This window comes from Molothrus aeneus, chromosome 2 (genome assembly GCF_037042795.1).
Source record: "Molothrus aeneus isolate 106 chromosome 2, BPBGC_Maene_1.0, whole genome shotgun sequence".
NCBI lineage: Eukaryota > Metazoa > Chordata > Aves > Passeriformes > Icteridae > Molothrus > Molothrus aeneus.
Genome location: NC_089647.1, coordinates 27,385,654 through 27,403,579, shown reverse-complemented (window position 1 = coordinate 27,403,579; position 17,926 = coordinate 27,385,654). Strand labels below are relative to the sequence as shown.

The following is a 17,926-nucleotide window of genomic DNA, read 5'->3' as shown; positions in this document are numbered from 1 at the left end:
ACAATTCCTGCCAAGTTTTGTGTTGCGTTCCTGTCAGTTCTCAGCCTCACTCATGTAGGGGAATAGGGAAGATGTTTTCATGGGACAGATGCATTTTTGGACTGTTGATGATGCAGTGTCCAAGTCCCTAGCCAAAGCTGGGGATTGAATGCTAATTTTCCAAAGCTGGCAGCTGCTCTGGAGCACAGAGCTGGGGCTGAACATACCCTGAAAGTTGCCCCAGGGTTGAGCCCAGTTCATGAGTCATGTTGTGGCTGTTTGCAAAGACTTGCATGTCTAGCCATAAATCCTCTCTTAGGCATTGAAAATACCATGTTCTACTGGAAGCTCTTCTGAGGTGCCATCCTTACCCGCATCAGCGTTTCTGCTGCTCCTGTACTCTCTTATCCCAGACAAAGCAGGATTTTAAATGTGCTCCAAAAGCAAGGCCAAGGCTTTGGTAGAATAGTTCTTTGAATGTTTAATTAAAAAGTCAAGCTCTGCCTTTAAACATGGAACATGCTTAACATGCCTTTGAACTGGAACAGATTGCCCAGAGAAGCTGTGGATGCCCCATCTCTGGAGATGTCCAGAGCTGGGTTGGATGGGGCTTTGAGCAACCTGGTCTAGTGGAAGGTGTCCCTGCCTGGTAGGGAGTTGGAGCTAAGATGATGTTTAAGGTTGCTTCCAGCCCAAACCATTCTGTGCAAAATGCAGCTCCCATATCAACTGCTTCATCCTGATGTCTTCAGATGTGGTGGAAGAAAAGCCTCAAATGTACAGCTCCTAAATGGAATACCCTAAACCTCCATATCTCCAGATGCCTGAGGCATTGCTCTGGCCTTTCCTGAGGTGTCTCTGTGCTGGTCAAAGCCAGGTGCAGGCTCTCAGCAGTGGTGGGGTTTGTTGTCTCAGCTGGAGAGCAGCCAAATGATGATGGGCAAGACAGATTTTTCTTCACAGCTGGAATGCAGCATCAACACTTGTTTAATGAACCTGGCTTCCTTGGGAAGTGACAGAGGTCCCTGTTCTGATGTATCCACTGGGGTTGGAAGCCTTAACTTGGTGAAGGGAGGTAATAAGGGGGAGGTTTTATCTTTGTTCTGACCTCTAAACAAATGATTGCTCTGAGAGATGTAACAGATAAAGATACAGGTTTTACAAATAGGCAGCTCAGCCATGTCTGTTGGATATTGAGCCTCCACACTCTTGATAATATTTGACCTATTTTTGGCCTGAGATAGAGTACAACACTTACACAGAACACCCTTACTTGCTCCCCAGATTTCAAATATGAACAGCCTCATAATGTCCTTTCCTTCAGTGCACAGATCCACTAAATGATTTCTGCAGAGGACTAAATGACACTTTCTTTTTATGTTCTTCCCTCAGAGGCTTCTTTTCCAAAAGCCTTTGTACTATTTTTTAAAACTAAATTTGCCATAAATGTATTAAAAAATTAATAAAGATTATAAGCTCTTTTTAGTTCAGTGCTTTTAAGCATGCACTTGGAAACTGAAGGCACTTTCCCCTCTTGTGCTTACAAGCCCCCTTTAAATATTGCATATCGTTAAATACAAAGAACTGTGACTGAATGTGGCTGTGGCTCTGGTGTGTTCCTGATCTCTGTGGTTCCCCTGCATCCTTTCACCAGCAGCACTACCGCCCTTTCCATTTCTTGATGTAGCCTGTAACCCCTCAGACTTTATTGAACCTGTCCCAAGAGCTTGGTAACCCTTTCTTCAAGTTCTTTCTCAGTTTGACCTCAGTCTGTGCAGACAATCCTTGACCTATCTATCCAGCTTCTCTCAAGCTCTCCAGCAAGCAGAGTTTTGTTCTTCTAAATATATTGTTTATTTTCCAAAGTGATGGTTGTCTCATTTTTTTTCTAGTTTCCCTAGACACTTCTGTTGTACTTCCATGCCTTTCCTCTATTACCTTAATTCTTATGGAAAAACAATAGTTTGGCATCTGTTCCCAGTCCAAAAAGACACAACCTTCAGCTGTTTCCTGCATGTTTTCCATGTCCACAAAATAACTCTGCTATGCCTCTAACACATCTATGACTACTGAGCATCCCCTCAACTTTCTCCTCTTGTACAAATTCACCCCAGCTCAGACCTTTAATTTGCCTTTTGCTGACCTGCAGATCCCCATACTTGCATACTTTCTTCCCTTTTCTCCAATTTTTCATGTTCTCAGTGAAACACTCCCATTTTTTGGGCTCTTACTCCAGCACTGCTGGCCTTGCCTCTTGTTTTCAGCCAGGCCAAGCTCACTATACATCTGCTGAGCTCATTTGTGGTCTTGGCAGCCTACAAGAAATGTAGGGATTATTTCTGGAACAAGCCCCTGATTTCTCCCAAGATGGCAATTTTTGCACTGATTCGCAGGTCAGGGAGGGCTCATCTATTTACCAACTTGTATAACTGCTTCACATTTGTACAGGCTTTTAATTCTGGATTTACAGCTATCCTGAATGGTGCCATTACTTTGAGTTCATCAAAGCCCATTTTTTTTTGCATTTTAACACTCGTATGGAACAGATAGGATATGGTTCAAGCTTCCCCCAGGGAATACATCACCACCTTCTGCAGCTGTATTTCTTTATTGATGAAGAGAACTTACTGTTTCAAGTAGTTATGCCTCTGATTAATCTTGCTTTAATCACCCACTTGACTATGCATGATGCAGCAGGTCTCATCAATTTTATGGTTATTACAAGGTTATTTATGGTTCTGTGATGTGAAGAATCGTGTCTTACTCTTTGGATACTGAGGAAATATCATACTTACCATATGAATCACTGTATGTTTATGGTATACAAAGACTGTTTTGAGGTGTTGCACCTGCTCTTTATCCTTTCTTGATCTAAAGGTGGCTTTGTGAAGCAAACAGCTTTGTGTCCAGTGTCAGGTTTTTGCTCATTCATGTGCTAGAAAACACCCAATGCATCAGTCTGCAGTACTGAATTTGTGACCAAGAACTGGGTGCAGCATCCTAGCTCCTCTATCTGCTTGCCTTTTGTATTTTAATTGTGGCCAAAGTTACTTTGAGCAACTAAACCTAGCTTTTACCTCTGCCTCTTGGGCAGTGTTTTTACAGAACATGAAAGTACCTTCACAGAGGCAATTTTGAGATTTCATTGATTGCTCACTCTTTTTTACTTCATTTAGAAAATGGATTTTTTTCATGTTTGCAGAAGCTCTGATTTTTTTTCTAGTGGGGGGCCTCCTAGGAGGAATACATGTTTCCACACCTCTTAAGTGCTTGTTTCAGGCCCCTCCCTCCTGCTGGACTGTCACCCTTGCTGAAGGACACCTCCCAGATTGCAAGCTTCCATTCCTAGCAGAGAGACATTATCTTCACTTTCAAACAAGAATTATCAGCTGGGCACTGGGATAAAATTTGTAAAAGCAGGAATATTTGTGCAATAAAGAACATAGCATTTGTGTGTGTATGTGAAAAAGAATAAAATCACTCTGCTGGGAATTGGAAAGTGCTTTTAGGTAATCAAGGCAGGAGTAGTACAACCAGCATGTGTTTAGCATCTCAAAGGGAAAAATTAGGCAACAATTTAGATATTGCAGTAAACTCCTCCAACTTCCCAAGGGCAGTGCGTCTACCTTAAATTTTAAAACAGCTTCAATTTTTCTTTTGTTATGATTAAGTAGTTTTTAAATTCAAAAGTGGCTGTTAGCAGTGTGACTTGTTACAGGGTTCCACAGGTCTTTGCCTAAACTGCTTAAATTCTGGTATCTCTGTTTGTCCTGTGAAGTGGATAATCCTGTTTTTTAAGGACATCACCCTTGCTCTCTTGATACCCCATAAAGTGCAGAGCAAACACCATTGCAGCAGAAGTCTGAGTATTTGTAAGAAAAAGAGCATGGCAAGCACTGCAAGAAACGTGCTCTCTCATACAAAGGTCCCCCAGTTAGTTCCTGAGAAGAGGACCGTTTTTGCCCATATGGTCCAATCAAATAGGCTAAAGCTTTCCTTGGAAGCACTTTTGATTAAAGCCTGCAGTACTTTCCTGTGCTTCCCTCAGGAACAAGAGGCTTAGCAGAGTTTCTGTGGGAGGACCAGACAAGGACTGGGAGGAGCAGAATGTGCACTGCATGACCTGCACTGCTCTGAGCCTCTCTTGCAGGATCCCATTGCAGCAGAGGTACCATTTGGGATTTTTGGAGGGTGTTCATAATCCTGCCAAACTTTTTATTTCCCTCAGGAAGAAAACTGGGAGGGTTAAGAAATTGTAGAGATCGATTTGTCCCAGAGCTATTGGCAAACAATCAGCTGGATGTACACATGTATGGTGTATCCCAAGGAAGGGGGGACATCCAAGATCTACCAATGCCACAAAGGCAGCTTGAAAAGGGAGCCTTTATTTTGCCAGGGGTGTTTTGTCCCAGACCTGGGAGTGGCAGCAAGCTTGGAGCACCTCTCTAGAGCATTGTGTGTAATACAGATTGAGATCGTGCCAATGGCTCTTGTCTCAAGGAGCCTCTCCTGGGGGGAGGAGAGGGTAGGTGACACAGTCTTGGGATCAGAGCTCATGAAGAACGAGGAAAGAGCAACCAGTTTACGGAAAGCTTAACAAAGCTCAGCCTGTTGAGAGATTTGTACCCCAGCTAAGACTCCATTCCTGTTCCTTGTTATACCACAGAGGAGGCCAGTCACACCTGCCAAACCTCTTTAATTAATGACAGACCAGAACTGTGGCAGCATCCTTGTTGGAGGGAAAGGAAAGCATGCCTGCACGTGTAGGTGTGCACATGCACAGAGCATAAGGAAATCTGGAGGACATCTCCCCCACACATACACTAGATCAACTCTCATCCCTGGTGATCCCACAGCAATAGTGTTTTATGAGAGTGAAGAATGTGCCTATAGAAGTGAAAGAAACAAGCCCAGGCGGACCATGGAGCAGTCTTTTGCTGTGGTCCATGTGCAGCACCCCAGAAAGAAGGAAACGCAGGCCCCGCAGACAAAGAGTGCAGTCTCTGCTCCAGCTGCCAGCCACCAGTGAAACAGTGCAGGAAGCTGCTGCCTCACTCGTGTCCCTCCTCCCCATCCCTGCTTGGCCCACGTGGTTCCAGGCTGTTGTAGGAGGGCAGCGTGGTCACTACAGCCTCCACGGTGAAGCGATGAGGAGCACGGAGCGCCGGTGCCTCGTCTTGGAAAGCGGCGTTATCCTGGCTGTTCAGGGGGGGCACTGCGGCAGGCAGCTTCTGCCGGGAGCGGAACCAGCGGAAACCCAGGATAAAGGTGATGGCAATGAAATCCAGAACCAGCTCTGCAAGCTCCATCACAGACAGGACAGAGGATCCAAACCAGAGACTCCACTGGTTCCCAAGCTGGGACAGCAGAGTCACAACCTGCAGGAGATGGAGAAAGAGCAGTGACAACAGCCCTCATCTGGGACTTTGCCTCCCTGCCTGCTCCCTCTTGCCTGTGGGGCTGGGGGGAGGTTCCCCTCACCCTGCCCAAGGAAAAGAAACAATATCCAGCAATGCTGCTGGAACAAAAGCTTGCCACAGTGGAGGGACATCGTGGGGGAACAGGTGGCCAGAGAAGACACGGTAGTAAAGTGTGTACCGTGAAGGCTGGAGACTCCCCATTGGTCTTGTAGTTCCACTCCTTAAAAAAGATATTCACTTTGGCAACTCCGTTCCTGTGAATGAGAGATGACGCTCAGTAACCCCAACTCCTCAATCCCTGCATTTCTTCACTAAGCCTAATTGTCCCCTTCTGCCCCCTGTCCTTCTCCCACACGTACTACCCAGAGGCTTTCTCCCATCTCTGCAGTTCTCATTCTGCCCTAAATACAGTCTTTGGTACTTTGCACTTCTGACACTGTACTTTAAAAACCCAGTGTTTGTGGCAAAAGCTCTCACACAGCTCTCCTTCCCACTTTTCCACAAGCACCTTCTGTGTCTCCAAAACACACAGCAAGTGCTGAGGCTTACTATTTTCATATCAGCATCTGACCTCTTTCAAATTTTTTCACTTGGGTCCCCAGTCCTTGCCGAAGTCTGGCTATACATCTACTCTGACTCAAATCCACTGCCCTTGTCCACAGGTCCCATGCCTGATCTCTTCCCATCAGTAATTTAATCTTAACTCTAACATTTCCAACACACACATTCCACTGGGATGGTTTCTGGTTTGGAGACAGTCTCTGTTTAGGGGCTCTCACCTCTTGGATGTGATATTGTATTTGTTCTGTTGTGAAAGCATGTAGAAAACCCAGTCCTGAAATGAAAGTGCAAAACATTGTGTCACACGATCACAGTCACCTCCTGCAGGTTTAGTACCCGTTGAGGAAGGACTAAATGGGAGGTGGGAGGAGTGCTGGGAAGCCAGGACACCCTCTCCTTACCTCTGAGACAGCAGAAGGCCAGTGGGAGTATCCAGCTGACAGCTGGTATTCTGTCATTCTGCAAGGCAAGGGGAGGCTGTGTTAGTTGGCAAAGCTGTAGGAGCCACAGGGCCAGGTCTCACCATCCTCAGGCACACCTGGAGATTCCCTCCCATGCTGAAGTTCCACCCACTTCCCACCATGTGGAATGCACAGTCCTTGGGAGCTCACCCCTAAGCCAACCCACATGCTCCTCAGCCATTTTGGCTTCCTGATGGGAGAAATACCATTTCAGTTTGGGGCTCAGCCATTGACTCAAGCTTCTGCCCATCAGTGAATGCTTCCCAACACTTCTGGGAATACTTTCCAATCTTCCTGCCTGACTGATGATCAACCTACTTGCAAGGTTTCCGACACTTGTGGAAACAGCCCAGCACGTCAGCTTTGAATTCAGCCAGGAGTTTGTAATAGCAGTAGCCTGAACAGCAAAGAAAGTACATCCAGGTAAGCTCACAGTATCTTTAGACAAAAGGTGCTATGTGACAGCAAGGGGAACCCAGAAGAGGTTTCCTTCCACAAGGGGTTAATCATTCAAGGCAAGACTGTCTTTTGGATGTCTCACACCAGGAAGCTCATTGAAGACGAAGGGATGTGCTGGGACGTGGGCTGGACCAAACAGGTTCAGGTGGGCACGAGCTCTGCTATCCCTGCTGTCCACTCACCCCAGGCCTTGTGCTTTGTGTAGTCACAGTACTCTGCTCTGCTGGGCAGGGGATAGAAGTAATATGCACAGCCACAGCGCTCTACCATGTTGAGCTGGAAGCAGGAGCGAATGCAGACCTGGGAGGCACATAAGGTGGAAAAGGCTGATCAAGGGAACCAAACTCACCGTGCCTGTATCACTATTAACAGAGCCCAAGGAAAGGCAGGGCCATCAGGGGGCTGGAGCATGTCAGGAAAGAGGAGAACCAATGTGACCCAGAAGGGATCAGCTCGGTGAGTTACCTGCTCGGTGTAGCGGGATGAGTACAGGTTTGAGTTACCTGCTCGGTGTAGCGGGATGAGTACAGGTTTGAGTTACCTGCTCGGTGTAGCGGGATGAGTACAGGTTTTGCACTGGCACGTCACTGCCATCCTCTGTGCAGTCGCTGTAACTGCCCCCAAGGCGCTCGGTCATCTCCTGCAAGAGCAGACTCTCGCTGCACACAACAGCTCCACTTTGCTGTCCTCTTCCCACTCTCCCAACCACACACTGCTCATCCATCAGTCTCTGCTCTTTATGCTTTCCTCGGGATGCCAGCTCCCCCTGCTTGCCTCCATTTCGTTGTTCACTGATAAACTGTAGCCAAATGCTTCTCATCTAGTCCAGCAAGCTGTTCTTCCTCTCCCTTCACTCCATGGGATTAGTCCCTTCCCTTAAACACACACTGCTGGTCCACCAAGTTAAACCTCCCATCCAGAGCTCTCCCCCCTTCTGCTTGCTCACCTTTCTCATGCTGATGGAGGTCTCGATGCCAGGACGAACGTTGAAGCCCCCATCATCCATGAAGGCTGGCTCATTCTGATCATGGACCATGACCCTGGCTCCTGTCACCGTGGACAGCAGAGGGATGAAATCGTTCTGTTCGGTGCGTACCACCAGGGAGAGACCTGAGGGAACACCAGAGAGCCAGGGAGGTCATGGCTAGCTGTGCTGCAGCAGAGAAGGGAGAGCAGGATGCTTAGAAGGAAGTCTGAAAGAGATAAAGGAGAAGACAGACATCAACCAGGGCTGCACCAAAGCCTGGCAGCAATAGAGGGTGGTTGGAGGGAGGCCAGAGAAAAAGCTGGAGGCTCCAGAAGAGGCCAGTGAAAACTGGATTTAATCACCGTGGCTTAGAAAAAGACAGAACTGGGAACTGAGAGAGATTTAATGGAGAAACTTGAAGCCAGATGGAAGAAAAGCCTGAAGATGTGGTCTGGAGAGCTTTCAGGGAGTTTAGGAACACAAACAGGTCAGTTTCTTGAAGGGGGAAATGGGGAAGGTGAAGACCAGGACTATGGCTCAGCAGAGGACTTGAGGAAGGGCCAACAGATGCCCAGAGGACACAAAGAGCATAAGGATCAGGCACTGATGAGGGAGAGAGAGTTCAGTGGGCAGTGGTGAGGGGCAGCCACGTCCATAAGACAGCTCTCTCCAGATGGGTGAAAGCAGCTTGGGCGAGACAGAGCAGGGCTGCAATCTGCCACCACCAGTACTGAGCACAGCAGGATGCCTGTAGCTCCTAGGGAAAACAGAAAAGTAAGCTAAAAGAGTAAGCTTTTGGTGAGCGTACTCACCAAAGAGTGCCTCTCACCCACCATTATTGATCCCAGGCATCGAGGATGTCCATACGCTGCTGCTGTTGTCATTAAAGGTATAGCAGTTGCCATACAAGGGATGGTGGAAGTGGGTATAGTTCCTGAGAGGGGAACAGAAGCAGAGTGAGAAGGGCTGCAAAACCAAGGGGAAGGGCTTTCTGAAAGGAACAACTCTCTTTTCCATCAGCAGGGACAGGGGCTTACAGCAGATGGGCAGTATTTGTTATGTAAACTCTCATGAACAGGGAAAAGCAATTAAAAAGTGCTGTAAAAAATGTTCTGGAGCTGGACAGGTTTTTACACAAGGTTTTTCATGCTGCTTTTCAGAGCCCAAATAGGTTTTAGCAGTGCTAGCAATTACTGTATTATTTTCCTAATACTGATGAAGCTCTTAGATTTTCCTACCCCCTTTTCTTTCCTTGCAGATCGTTTTCATTCCACTACCTCCTTGGGGCTTTTTGACCAATAATGGCAGGAGAAAAGTGGGATATGTTTTTACTGTCTTTTTGTGTCAAATCTCTCTTATTCCTTCATGTGGGCTGATATGCACCATTTTACCACTGTGGAGGGTAGAATAAAAATACTTCTACGCTGTACATCTGTGCCCTCTCTGGTGTTTGTACCAGTATAATTATTTCATTTGTGTGAAACCCAGAAAAAGGCAAAACCATCCTTCAAGGTTCATACTTCCAGGTCACAGAACCTGTGGCCCTGATATGCAAAAGCCACGGGAAAGACTCAAGAAAGATCCTTTGACCTTTCAAATGGGAACTGAACAAGGAACAATTCCACCTCGGAAAAGAGGCTCTCTAATGTGGGTTCCTTGATTTCCCTGGACCCCAGGCACAAAATAAGTGTTTCCAGGGGTGTTCCCACTACTTACGCCTTGTCACAGGTTGCCTCGTTGAAGCGACAAGCATAGATGAAATTCTCAAAGTCAGACTCGTCCAGGGCTTTTGCATCAGGCACCTGTGCCAGGATATTGATGTAGTGAAAGCTGTACCATTCCCGCACGGCATCCACTCCCGAGGAGTATGCCTGGTGGAAACAGTCGTTGTTTTCATTGCACTGTTGAGAGGAAGAGGAAGAAGAGGAAGAGCCGTGTCAGAGAAGTCTTCTCATCCAGGAGACAAGGCTCCGCCCGTGGATAAGCTGTGCTCCCTCAGCACAGGCAGGTGACCGAGGAAGTGAAGAGTTCCACAGGACTCTGTGTGTGACCAACGGGTGATTGGATGGAAAAAAACCCAGGGCAGCTCCTCGGTGGAAGGGCAACGCCAGGCGAATAAGCGAGGCTGAGTAAGACCCAGGAGGCAGCAAGGTGTGCAGGGTAATATGCACATAAATTCTACCAGGAGCTTTAAATTCTTGCGTGGGGAGCCCTTCCTTCAGGGTGTGTCCAGAAAAACGTCTGTGATCCTGTGGGAACCCCAGTTAGCTGCTGAGCGATTAGCTTCAGTCCTTCAGTGCCTTTTTAAATGCAAACACAGATACCCTGGGGCGAGGAAGCTGCTACCTAGGAGCAATTGCGACCATGATCACCTTTCAGGTGGCCCAGGACCATCAAATACTTTCTCCTTTGCTATTATTGGGCAATGCAGCAGTTGATGCTGATAAACTGCTCTCAAAAGCAACTGCAAGGCTGATGTACCCTCAGGAAGGACAAGGTTTTCCAGCTCTTGGGGAGAGACTACACTGACCTGGACATGTTCCCTGGGGCCTGCAGGAACACGGATAGATTTTGGGGAGCAGGATTGTATGGAGCAAAGGATTCGGCTCTGCATTTATCTGTCAGTAGCAAAAGCCGGTGGAGATTAATCAGACTTCTGTGTAAGGAAAGGCATGGCCAAGGGTCTAACAAGACAGAAGTAGCCAGGCAGACTGGAGTGGGTAGGGCATGGAGTATCTAGGGATCTCACCAGAACAAAGCCAATTTTCCAGTCATTCTTGTCCACTGAGGGACTGTTCTCTGGCAGGTTGACTAAGTTGTCCCGCTTCTGCCTCCGCAGAGGATGGCGCTGGATGTGATGGAGCAGGCTCCTTGAGCTACGCCTTTGTGAGGACGACGTGGACCAGTCTCTCTGTGGCAGAGACATGTTGTAGTCATAGAGGTCTAGCAGTGTCTGGTGGGTGATTTCGTCCAGCTTATCCAGCTGCTTTCGGATGGCGCTGTATCTGTGCAGGGGGGAGAGAAGACCAGCAGGTTTAGGGCTGGATGCACACAATCAGCTCTGAATAAGACATGCAGCAGAGTTTGCTGGGGTGATTCCTGCCCCCAGCTGTAAATCTAACCCCTTGCTGGAGAGAAGTTAATCTGCTCTAGCCCTGTGGCACTTTACATCGCAGCCTGCTAAATGCACCGCCGAGCAGAGCTGCCCAAGCTCACATGCCTTACTGTGAGTGCCCCGCGGCAGCAAAGGCCTCTGAAAAGCACAGCTACAACAGTCGAGGACCACGAGGAGAACCAGAGTAGGTGCTTTTATCCTGCATCCATCAAAGTCAAGGCACTCAACATCTCTGCAAGTCTGTTTCTTACCTGTACGGATTGAGGGTGCACAGCGTCACGGCCGGGAATGTCAGCCTGTCGGAGTTCAGGTTGAGGTTGAGGTTGACAGGGTAGCTGAAGTACTCCCTGTAGAGGATCCCGAACTGCCAGTACATTAAGCCGAAGGTGAGGAAGAAGAGGACGGACCAGAAGGCTGTCTTCATCTTATTCTTTTTGGAGCACACCAGGCGGATAGCCCCGTGGATGGTTGTGTTGCTGCAGAAGAACTGGAATAGCTCCTGGTAGGAACTGTAGAATTCGATGAGACCCTCCCGCTCCTCTTCTTTCTGTTGCTGCTCCTCTTCTTGCTTATATTGTCTCATTTTCTCCCCTTCTGGCATCTTCCCTGCCTTCACAGACCCAGTCTACAGCACAAACCCAGAATTAGTCGCCCAGCAGGACCGTGGCTCCGGGAAGCCATGCCCGCTGCACGAACCGGCTCTGCATCCCCATCTTCCCCGAGCCCCGCTGCTCTCACCCCCTCCTCCCTGACCCCCGCCCAGGCTGCAGGTCCCGCTCCGAGTCCTCCCGTCCCACATTTGCCACGGGGTCGATCCTCCCCCGCCAGGAGCCCCCGTCCCTCCCGCGGCTGCGCCCCCCGCCCGCCCCGGGGCCGCGGCACTGACGGGGGGCGCGGTGCCCATGGCGGGCGGCGGCTGCTCGGGCCGGGACCGGGGCCGGGACCGGGGCCGGGACCGGCGTGCTCTGCCCAGCGCTGCCGGCTCTCCCGCAGCCTCCCCGGCTGGGCTGGGACCGGTTCCTTTCCAGTTGGAGCCAGCACCCCGCCCGGCTCCTGCCCTGCCAGCCTCTCCCCGCCCCTCCCGCCTGTCCCTCCTGCCTGCCCCCTCCTGCCCCTTCCCCTTCCCTCAGGCGCCGCTCCCGGGGAAGAAAAGCCTCTTTAAACTCTCAAGTGTCGGCGGCGGGGCAGCGGCGGCCGGGGGACAGGGGACACGTCGGGGCGCTGACCTTGGCGGTGCCGGCGGGGTCAAGGCGCTCCCGGGGCAGCGGGGCCCCCCGGCCCCCCGAGGGGAGCCCGGCCCCGCCAGGTACGGCCGCCGAACAGCTTGAGCCTCCTCCTCCTCCTCCTCCTCCTCCTCCTCCTCCCATCCCCTCCGGCGGCGACGCGGCGTCCCGGCGAGCCCAGGCGATGCAGAACGAAAGTTGGCAGCGCTGGTCCCCGAGGCAGCGCCGGCCGGCCGGGAGCCCCCACAGTCCGTACCCCCCGGGACCCTGCCCTGCCACCGACCGGCGGAGAGGGCCTGGCTTTCATCGCCAAATTGTGCTTTCCAAGGGCAAAGCCGCGAGTTTCGGGTGAGAACTGCGAGGGGGATGAAGCTGGGACAGAGAAGGCTGGGGGCAAGTCAGTGATACACCTCAGTTACCGTCATCGCCTTTGCTGGTGCCTTAACTAAATAAATCTTTTGTGTCCGCAACTGTCTGGCCCAACCATGAGTGGGAACTTGTTTCGCTGAGCTGTGTCTGGGAAATCAAGGCCTCCCGGCATTACCCAAAGCCTTCCAGTGTTTCCTCGGACCACGGAAATGAACACCCTTAGCAAAATGTGACTGAAAGTCCCAAACACTCTCCCGTCATTATAACCGTGAAACTCCTTTACCAATCTTTTCTCCCAATGATTTTCTTTTAAACTAGCTGTCTCTGAAGTTCTCACTTATTTCTTCTCTTTCTGGTTACCTCCTTCAGATAGGTCCTTGTTCAGAGTCTTTGGTTACTGAATTTTGATCCTTGTTGAGTTAGCTGTGGTTTGGTTAGTGACTCAAAATACTCAGCCACTTTCACCTCTTCATATTGCAAAATCCCATGCTTGAAAATGGCAAGCAGTACACTTTTGAGGCCAGCAGTTAAGTGTCAGTGTGCCAGAAACAGCCTTGTGACAGGTGCTTGTTATAAACCTACAGCCACAATTTGGAGCGTTCCGCTAGCTCTGTCCTGTGACAAAGAGCAATGCAAAAGCATAGTTTCCCCTGCAGTTCTAAACTTAATTGTACCTCCAGTAAATTAATTTTGAACTTTCATCAAGATAAAACTTGGGAAAAGTGGGTGGTGTGAGGTGAATGGACTAATATTGTCAAATGCAGCTTCCTCGGAGCATTTCTGCCTCCCCTTCTGGGGCCCCCAACTCAGGAAGGACATGGTCCTTTTGGATAGAGTCCAGAGAAGGCCACGAAGGTGATCAGAGGGCTGGAGCATCTCTCCTGTGAAGGCAGGCTACGGGGAGAGAGTTGGGGTTGTTCAGCTTGGAGAAGCAAGGCCTGCAGTGAAACCTTATTGCATTCTTTCAGTGTCTAACAGGGCTACAAGAGACCTGGGAAGGGACTGTTTATCAGGACATGTCGTGATAGGACAAGGCAGAATGGCTTCAAACTGAAAGAGGGTAGGTTTAGATGAGATGTTAGGGAGAAATTTTTCACTGTGGGATTGGTGAGGCACTGAACAGGTTTCCCAGAGAAACTGTAGATGCTACATCCCAGGAAGTGTTCAAGGCCAGGTTGGACGGGGCTTTAAGCAGTCTGATCTAGTGGAAGGTGTCCCTGCACATGGCAGGGGGGTTGGAACTGGGTGACCTTTAAAGGTCCCTTCCAACCCAAACCATTCCATGATTAGAAATATCCTGGGTTGGGCCGACAGTCCGTGTAGCTCCATACCCTGTTGTATATAGGTGAAGCCTGATGAAATAAGGGCCTTGTTGCCCTTGTGAAATCATGGCTCAGGCCTGCTGCTTTGGCTAAATAGAAGAGGACTATGGGAGAGGGTCTCAGCTGGAATAGGGGTAGGGAGACATGAGGGACATGATGCATGGACTGCTGCATGTCCATGTTGTGGTGTATGGTGATTGGTTGACTTGGATTTCTTGTGCCCTAGCACTATGTAAACTGATAACCAGCTAACTGCTAGAAAAGCCTGGGTTTTGCAATAAAGTGGGGTTTTGATGCTTGCCACCATCTTCAGTGTCAGTCCTGTGTCCACCACTAAATGGTGACCCCAGACGTGTTAGGGTCAGGACTGCAGACCTGAGAGCAGCCAGCGGTGGAGCTCAGTCAAGCAGAACAGACGGACCTGAGAGCCTGAAAGTCTGGATGATTTAAGAAAGCAGAGACACCTGACTCCAGGTGAGTGAATGGGAACAGAGACATGGGGGCTCAAATATCAGCAGAAGAAAAATCTGTTTTGAACATTCTGTTGTGAATATTGCAGAAGAGAGGTATCCATTATGAGAAGTGAGCGCTACGCCCCTTGCTCATTTGGTGCAAAAGAAATGGGTGAGAGTGGATGTACAGACTGCCTTTTTTGTTGAAAGATGGGAGGAAGCAGGGCAGGTGTTATGGGAAGCAGCTACAAAGGGGGATGAAATAGCTGGAAGATGGCTAACAATGTGGTGCTTGATTTGTGACTCATTGCTGTGATTAAAAGTCAATAGAGAGGCAGCGGTTGCTGCTGCTGTTGTCACTGCCCAGCTCATGAGAGCTCCTCTGTTTAATAGCCCCCTTCCAAAACTCATTGCAAAGTTCCAAAACTCACTCTATCTTCCTCTGCCCACGAACCACAGGAGATAGGATTATGGTGAGGAAGAGGTCTGGGGCCAACAACAAAGCCCTGCAGACCCAAAGCACCGGGATGCTGGATTGCAATGACAGGATGGACGGTGGCTTGGCAAGGCAGACCCTTACAGATATTACAGTCATTTCTCCACATTGGAGCAGCTTTTGTTACAGGTTAGAAAACCCTGTACCTTTTTCCTAGATGAGAGAGACCTTGATTTTAAAATTCCTGTGTGCACCTGCGGCAGGGAGTGCTAGACAGATACAGATAATGAACTCTGGGCATGGATCCAGGACAAGGATCCTGGGAATGGGTTGATCCCCCTGCCCATGGCGCAGCCCCACAGTAGCACCAGGCCTTGCAGCCGCAGTGGCCACCATCGTGCTGCCTCCATGTCTGGGATGGCATTGATGGAACCTCACTGGCTCTGGGACCTGGATCCCCTGATCTCCCTGACAGGGGAGCTCTCATGAGCCCCCTCAACTCATCAGAGCTCCCCTGTCCCCTCTTGGGCCCCTGGTTGGTATAGCCACCCCACCTTGCACTTGATGAGCTGCACATGGGTGTCATGGCAGGATCTGGGTTCTTTGGCAGAGACACTGATATATTGCATGATTGGTGGAGTTTGCCCTGTGGAGTGTGTGCTCCCTTTTCAGGAATTTTGATTTGAAGTCTGATTGAACTGAATTGACACTGATTCTTTGCTAAGTTATAATGGTGTTAGCTATTACCACGGTAATAAAAAATTTACATACCTGGAAAAATATTTGCAAGTGGGTAATGTTTCAGTTTGTGGACAAGAAGGTTCATATTTGTAAGACACAGTGCATCCTTAGAAAATTCGGGAGATCCCTCCTTGCAAATATTTTAGGTCGATGTTAACGAACAGCAATTAACTTTCAAGCCTGCAGTTGGCACAAGTCGTAAATTAGACATTCTTTTGCTCACATTCCAGGCAAATCTTGAACTTTATCTGCAGTAGCTGTTCGAGACTTAGTTATAATTATAATGTGAAATTCCTCTGCAAAGGCAGACAAACTTATCCCAGCATTGCCAGTTTGCTTCCTTTTTACCTCACAGCTTTAATGAGATAATTTTATTGTGAATCTTTTGGTATCAAAACAGTTTATCAGTCTTACACACCCACTAAAGTAACCAAGTTACTTGTGTAAAACTCGTGGCATTATTATATAACTAAGTTCTTATTGTTTTAGCCTTGAATATTTATATCCCATTGACCTTTATAAGGCCAAGCTCAAATCTATTGTATAGGCAATCTCAAAAAGCTACAGGTTTGCAGGGCAACTTGCCAAAAACTACACCGTTGTCACTTTTCTGAGCAAAGCTGCACTTAAAAAACAAAACAAAACCAAAACCAAAACTCTAGCAAAGAGTTACTTACACCAGAAATATGTTTGCTACAAATGCATAAAATCACAACATGTTTGGCAGACTTTTATAATGTCTCCAGTAAATCCATGTTACTGCTGTTTTAGTTACAAAGCAGTTGTTTGCCTTCATGTTGTTACTTTGAAGTTCTGTTACATTTAAGTTCTGGCAGGTTAAGGTTCTGTTAAATTTAAGTTCTGCTAATTTCTGTTAAGATTAATTTCTGTTAATATCTGTTCATTTGAATTACAAGACACAGCTATTTTGTTATGGAGATCAGATAAAACCAACTGAAATAACTGATGAAGCATTAGTAGCCACTTGTTTAAAAATATAAGTTAGGAAATTGTGTAAAATATGTGAAGATACGGTTTCTTAAATCCTTAATTTCATCAAGGATTTTATGAATGTAAATGTTTCACACTGATTAATTGAAATAATTATTTTTAACAATCGCTGCTGTTTTATCTTCCATAGGTAACACTGAAGAATGAGTAACAATTCCAGATTATGACTGTTATTAGTTGTAAGCTGTTTAGTAGTTTCTTTCTTTAACTTTTATTCTGTTTTAATGTCATAACATGAATCCACTGACTCCTTATGACAGGTATTGTCCAGAAGATACTATTTAACTGAGGATAAATGACAAAGCTGCCTGCTTTATGAGCTTTAACATATCTTTGTATAACTATCTGCAAAATTCCCATCATTTTAGGAAACTTTCCTAGCTGCTGCTAAGGAGAGGCTTGTTTTTAAGGTATGTTAAGGAGGCCCTTCCAGTTGAGGCCTTGGCTCTGGCCAAGCCGTGGCCCTGTCTGGTTGGGCAGTACACCAACAAACCCAAGTGTTTTCTGCATAAAAACAATACTCCAGTCACTTTGACTTGCCAGTTTGGACTCATGACACTTCTTCTAAAGTGAACTTGGAAACCTTACCTGGGAATGGTTCTCCAAGTCCTCACTAAAAACAAGGCTTGCCAGCTGTTGCAGCCTCTGGGTGATAGTAGAGTATTTAGGAAATTGATAATATATCATTTTTAATTACCATCCTATCTCTTGTGTGCTACTGATTTTGTGTATTTCCTTGCCTATATCTGCTTAGTGTGAGTTTGTTGCTTTACCACGTGTATTGTTTTACTTTCATGTTGCCTTCATGTTCATAGTGAGAAATGTGCATGTTGCAAAAAAAAAACAAACCAAGAAAGGCATAGGGCTCTTCAAGAACATTTAGATTATGCAATATTTACACTAGAAGTTTTGAAAACAAATAATCAAATTTAATCCCCAGCAGAGCGATACTGCTTTGAAGATTTGCATGTACAGAACTAATTTCTAAAAGCTTCTACATAAAGAATCCCAACTGGATGTGCAGTGGCAAGGCCCAGCTGATTTACTGACCTAGGGAGAAGGTGTGCACGTGTTTAATTGCCAGCAGGTCGAAGGTGGCTGCCTGCTCGTCTGGACAAACATCAATTGCCTCTGAGAGGATGAGGCCCAGTGAAAAGAAAAGTGACCTCATCAGCATCCAGCTCTTGTGGCCAAGGCAGGAGCAGGAGAAGGACTGCCAGAGCATGGCTGTGTCTGGAGACTTACAGGGGCCGCCTGCCAACAGAGGCCTTATGTCATCATCATGGTATTGTGTTCCTACTAACCTTCTGCAGTTATTCCCTGTTCCAGGCTTCCAAACAGACATTCAGTGATGTCAAAGTCAACATTTCCAGCTAATGGACTTCCTCCTGCCTAAACAGCATGGCCCCT

At 47.9% G+C, this 17,926-nt stretch overlaps 1 protein-coding gene and 1 long non-coding RNA gene across 2 annotated transcripts; one reads left to right on the top strand and one right to left on the bottom strand.

Moving 5' to 3' along the window:
* Positions 1-4,448: 4,448 nt before the first annotated feature.
* SCNN1A (sodium channel epithelial 1 subunit alpha) lies at positions 4,449-11,578 on the bottom strand. Its single transcript, XM_066569705.1, has 12 exons — positions 11,214-11,578; positions 10,597-10,852; positions 9,564-9,748; positions 8,681-8,781; positions 7,827-7,990; positions 7,422-7,520; positions 7,063-7,180; positions 6,740-6,818; positions 6,362-6,419; positions 6,179-6,234; positions 5,578-5,653; positions 4,449-5,357 (listed from the first exon to the last, which is right to left on the bottom strand). The coding sequence occupies exons 1-12, from the start codon at positions 11,561-11,563 to the stop codon at positions 5,031-5,033; spliced, it is 1,869 nt and encodes a 622-aa protein (XP_066425802.1). The 5' UTR covers positions 11,564-11,578; the 3' UTR covers positions 4,449-5,030.
* Positions 7,434-9,276, top strand: LOC136569327 (uncharacterized). Its single transcript, XR_010785336.1, has 2 exons — positions 7,434-7,968; positions 9,106-9,276. It is a non-coding gene; the product is annotated as an uncharacterized lncRNA (long non-coding RNA).
* Positions 11,579-17,926: the final 6,348 nt, after the last annotated feature.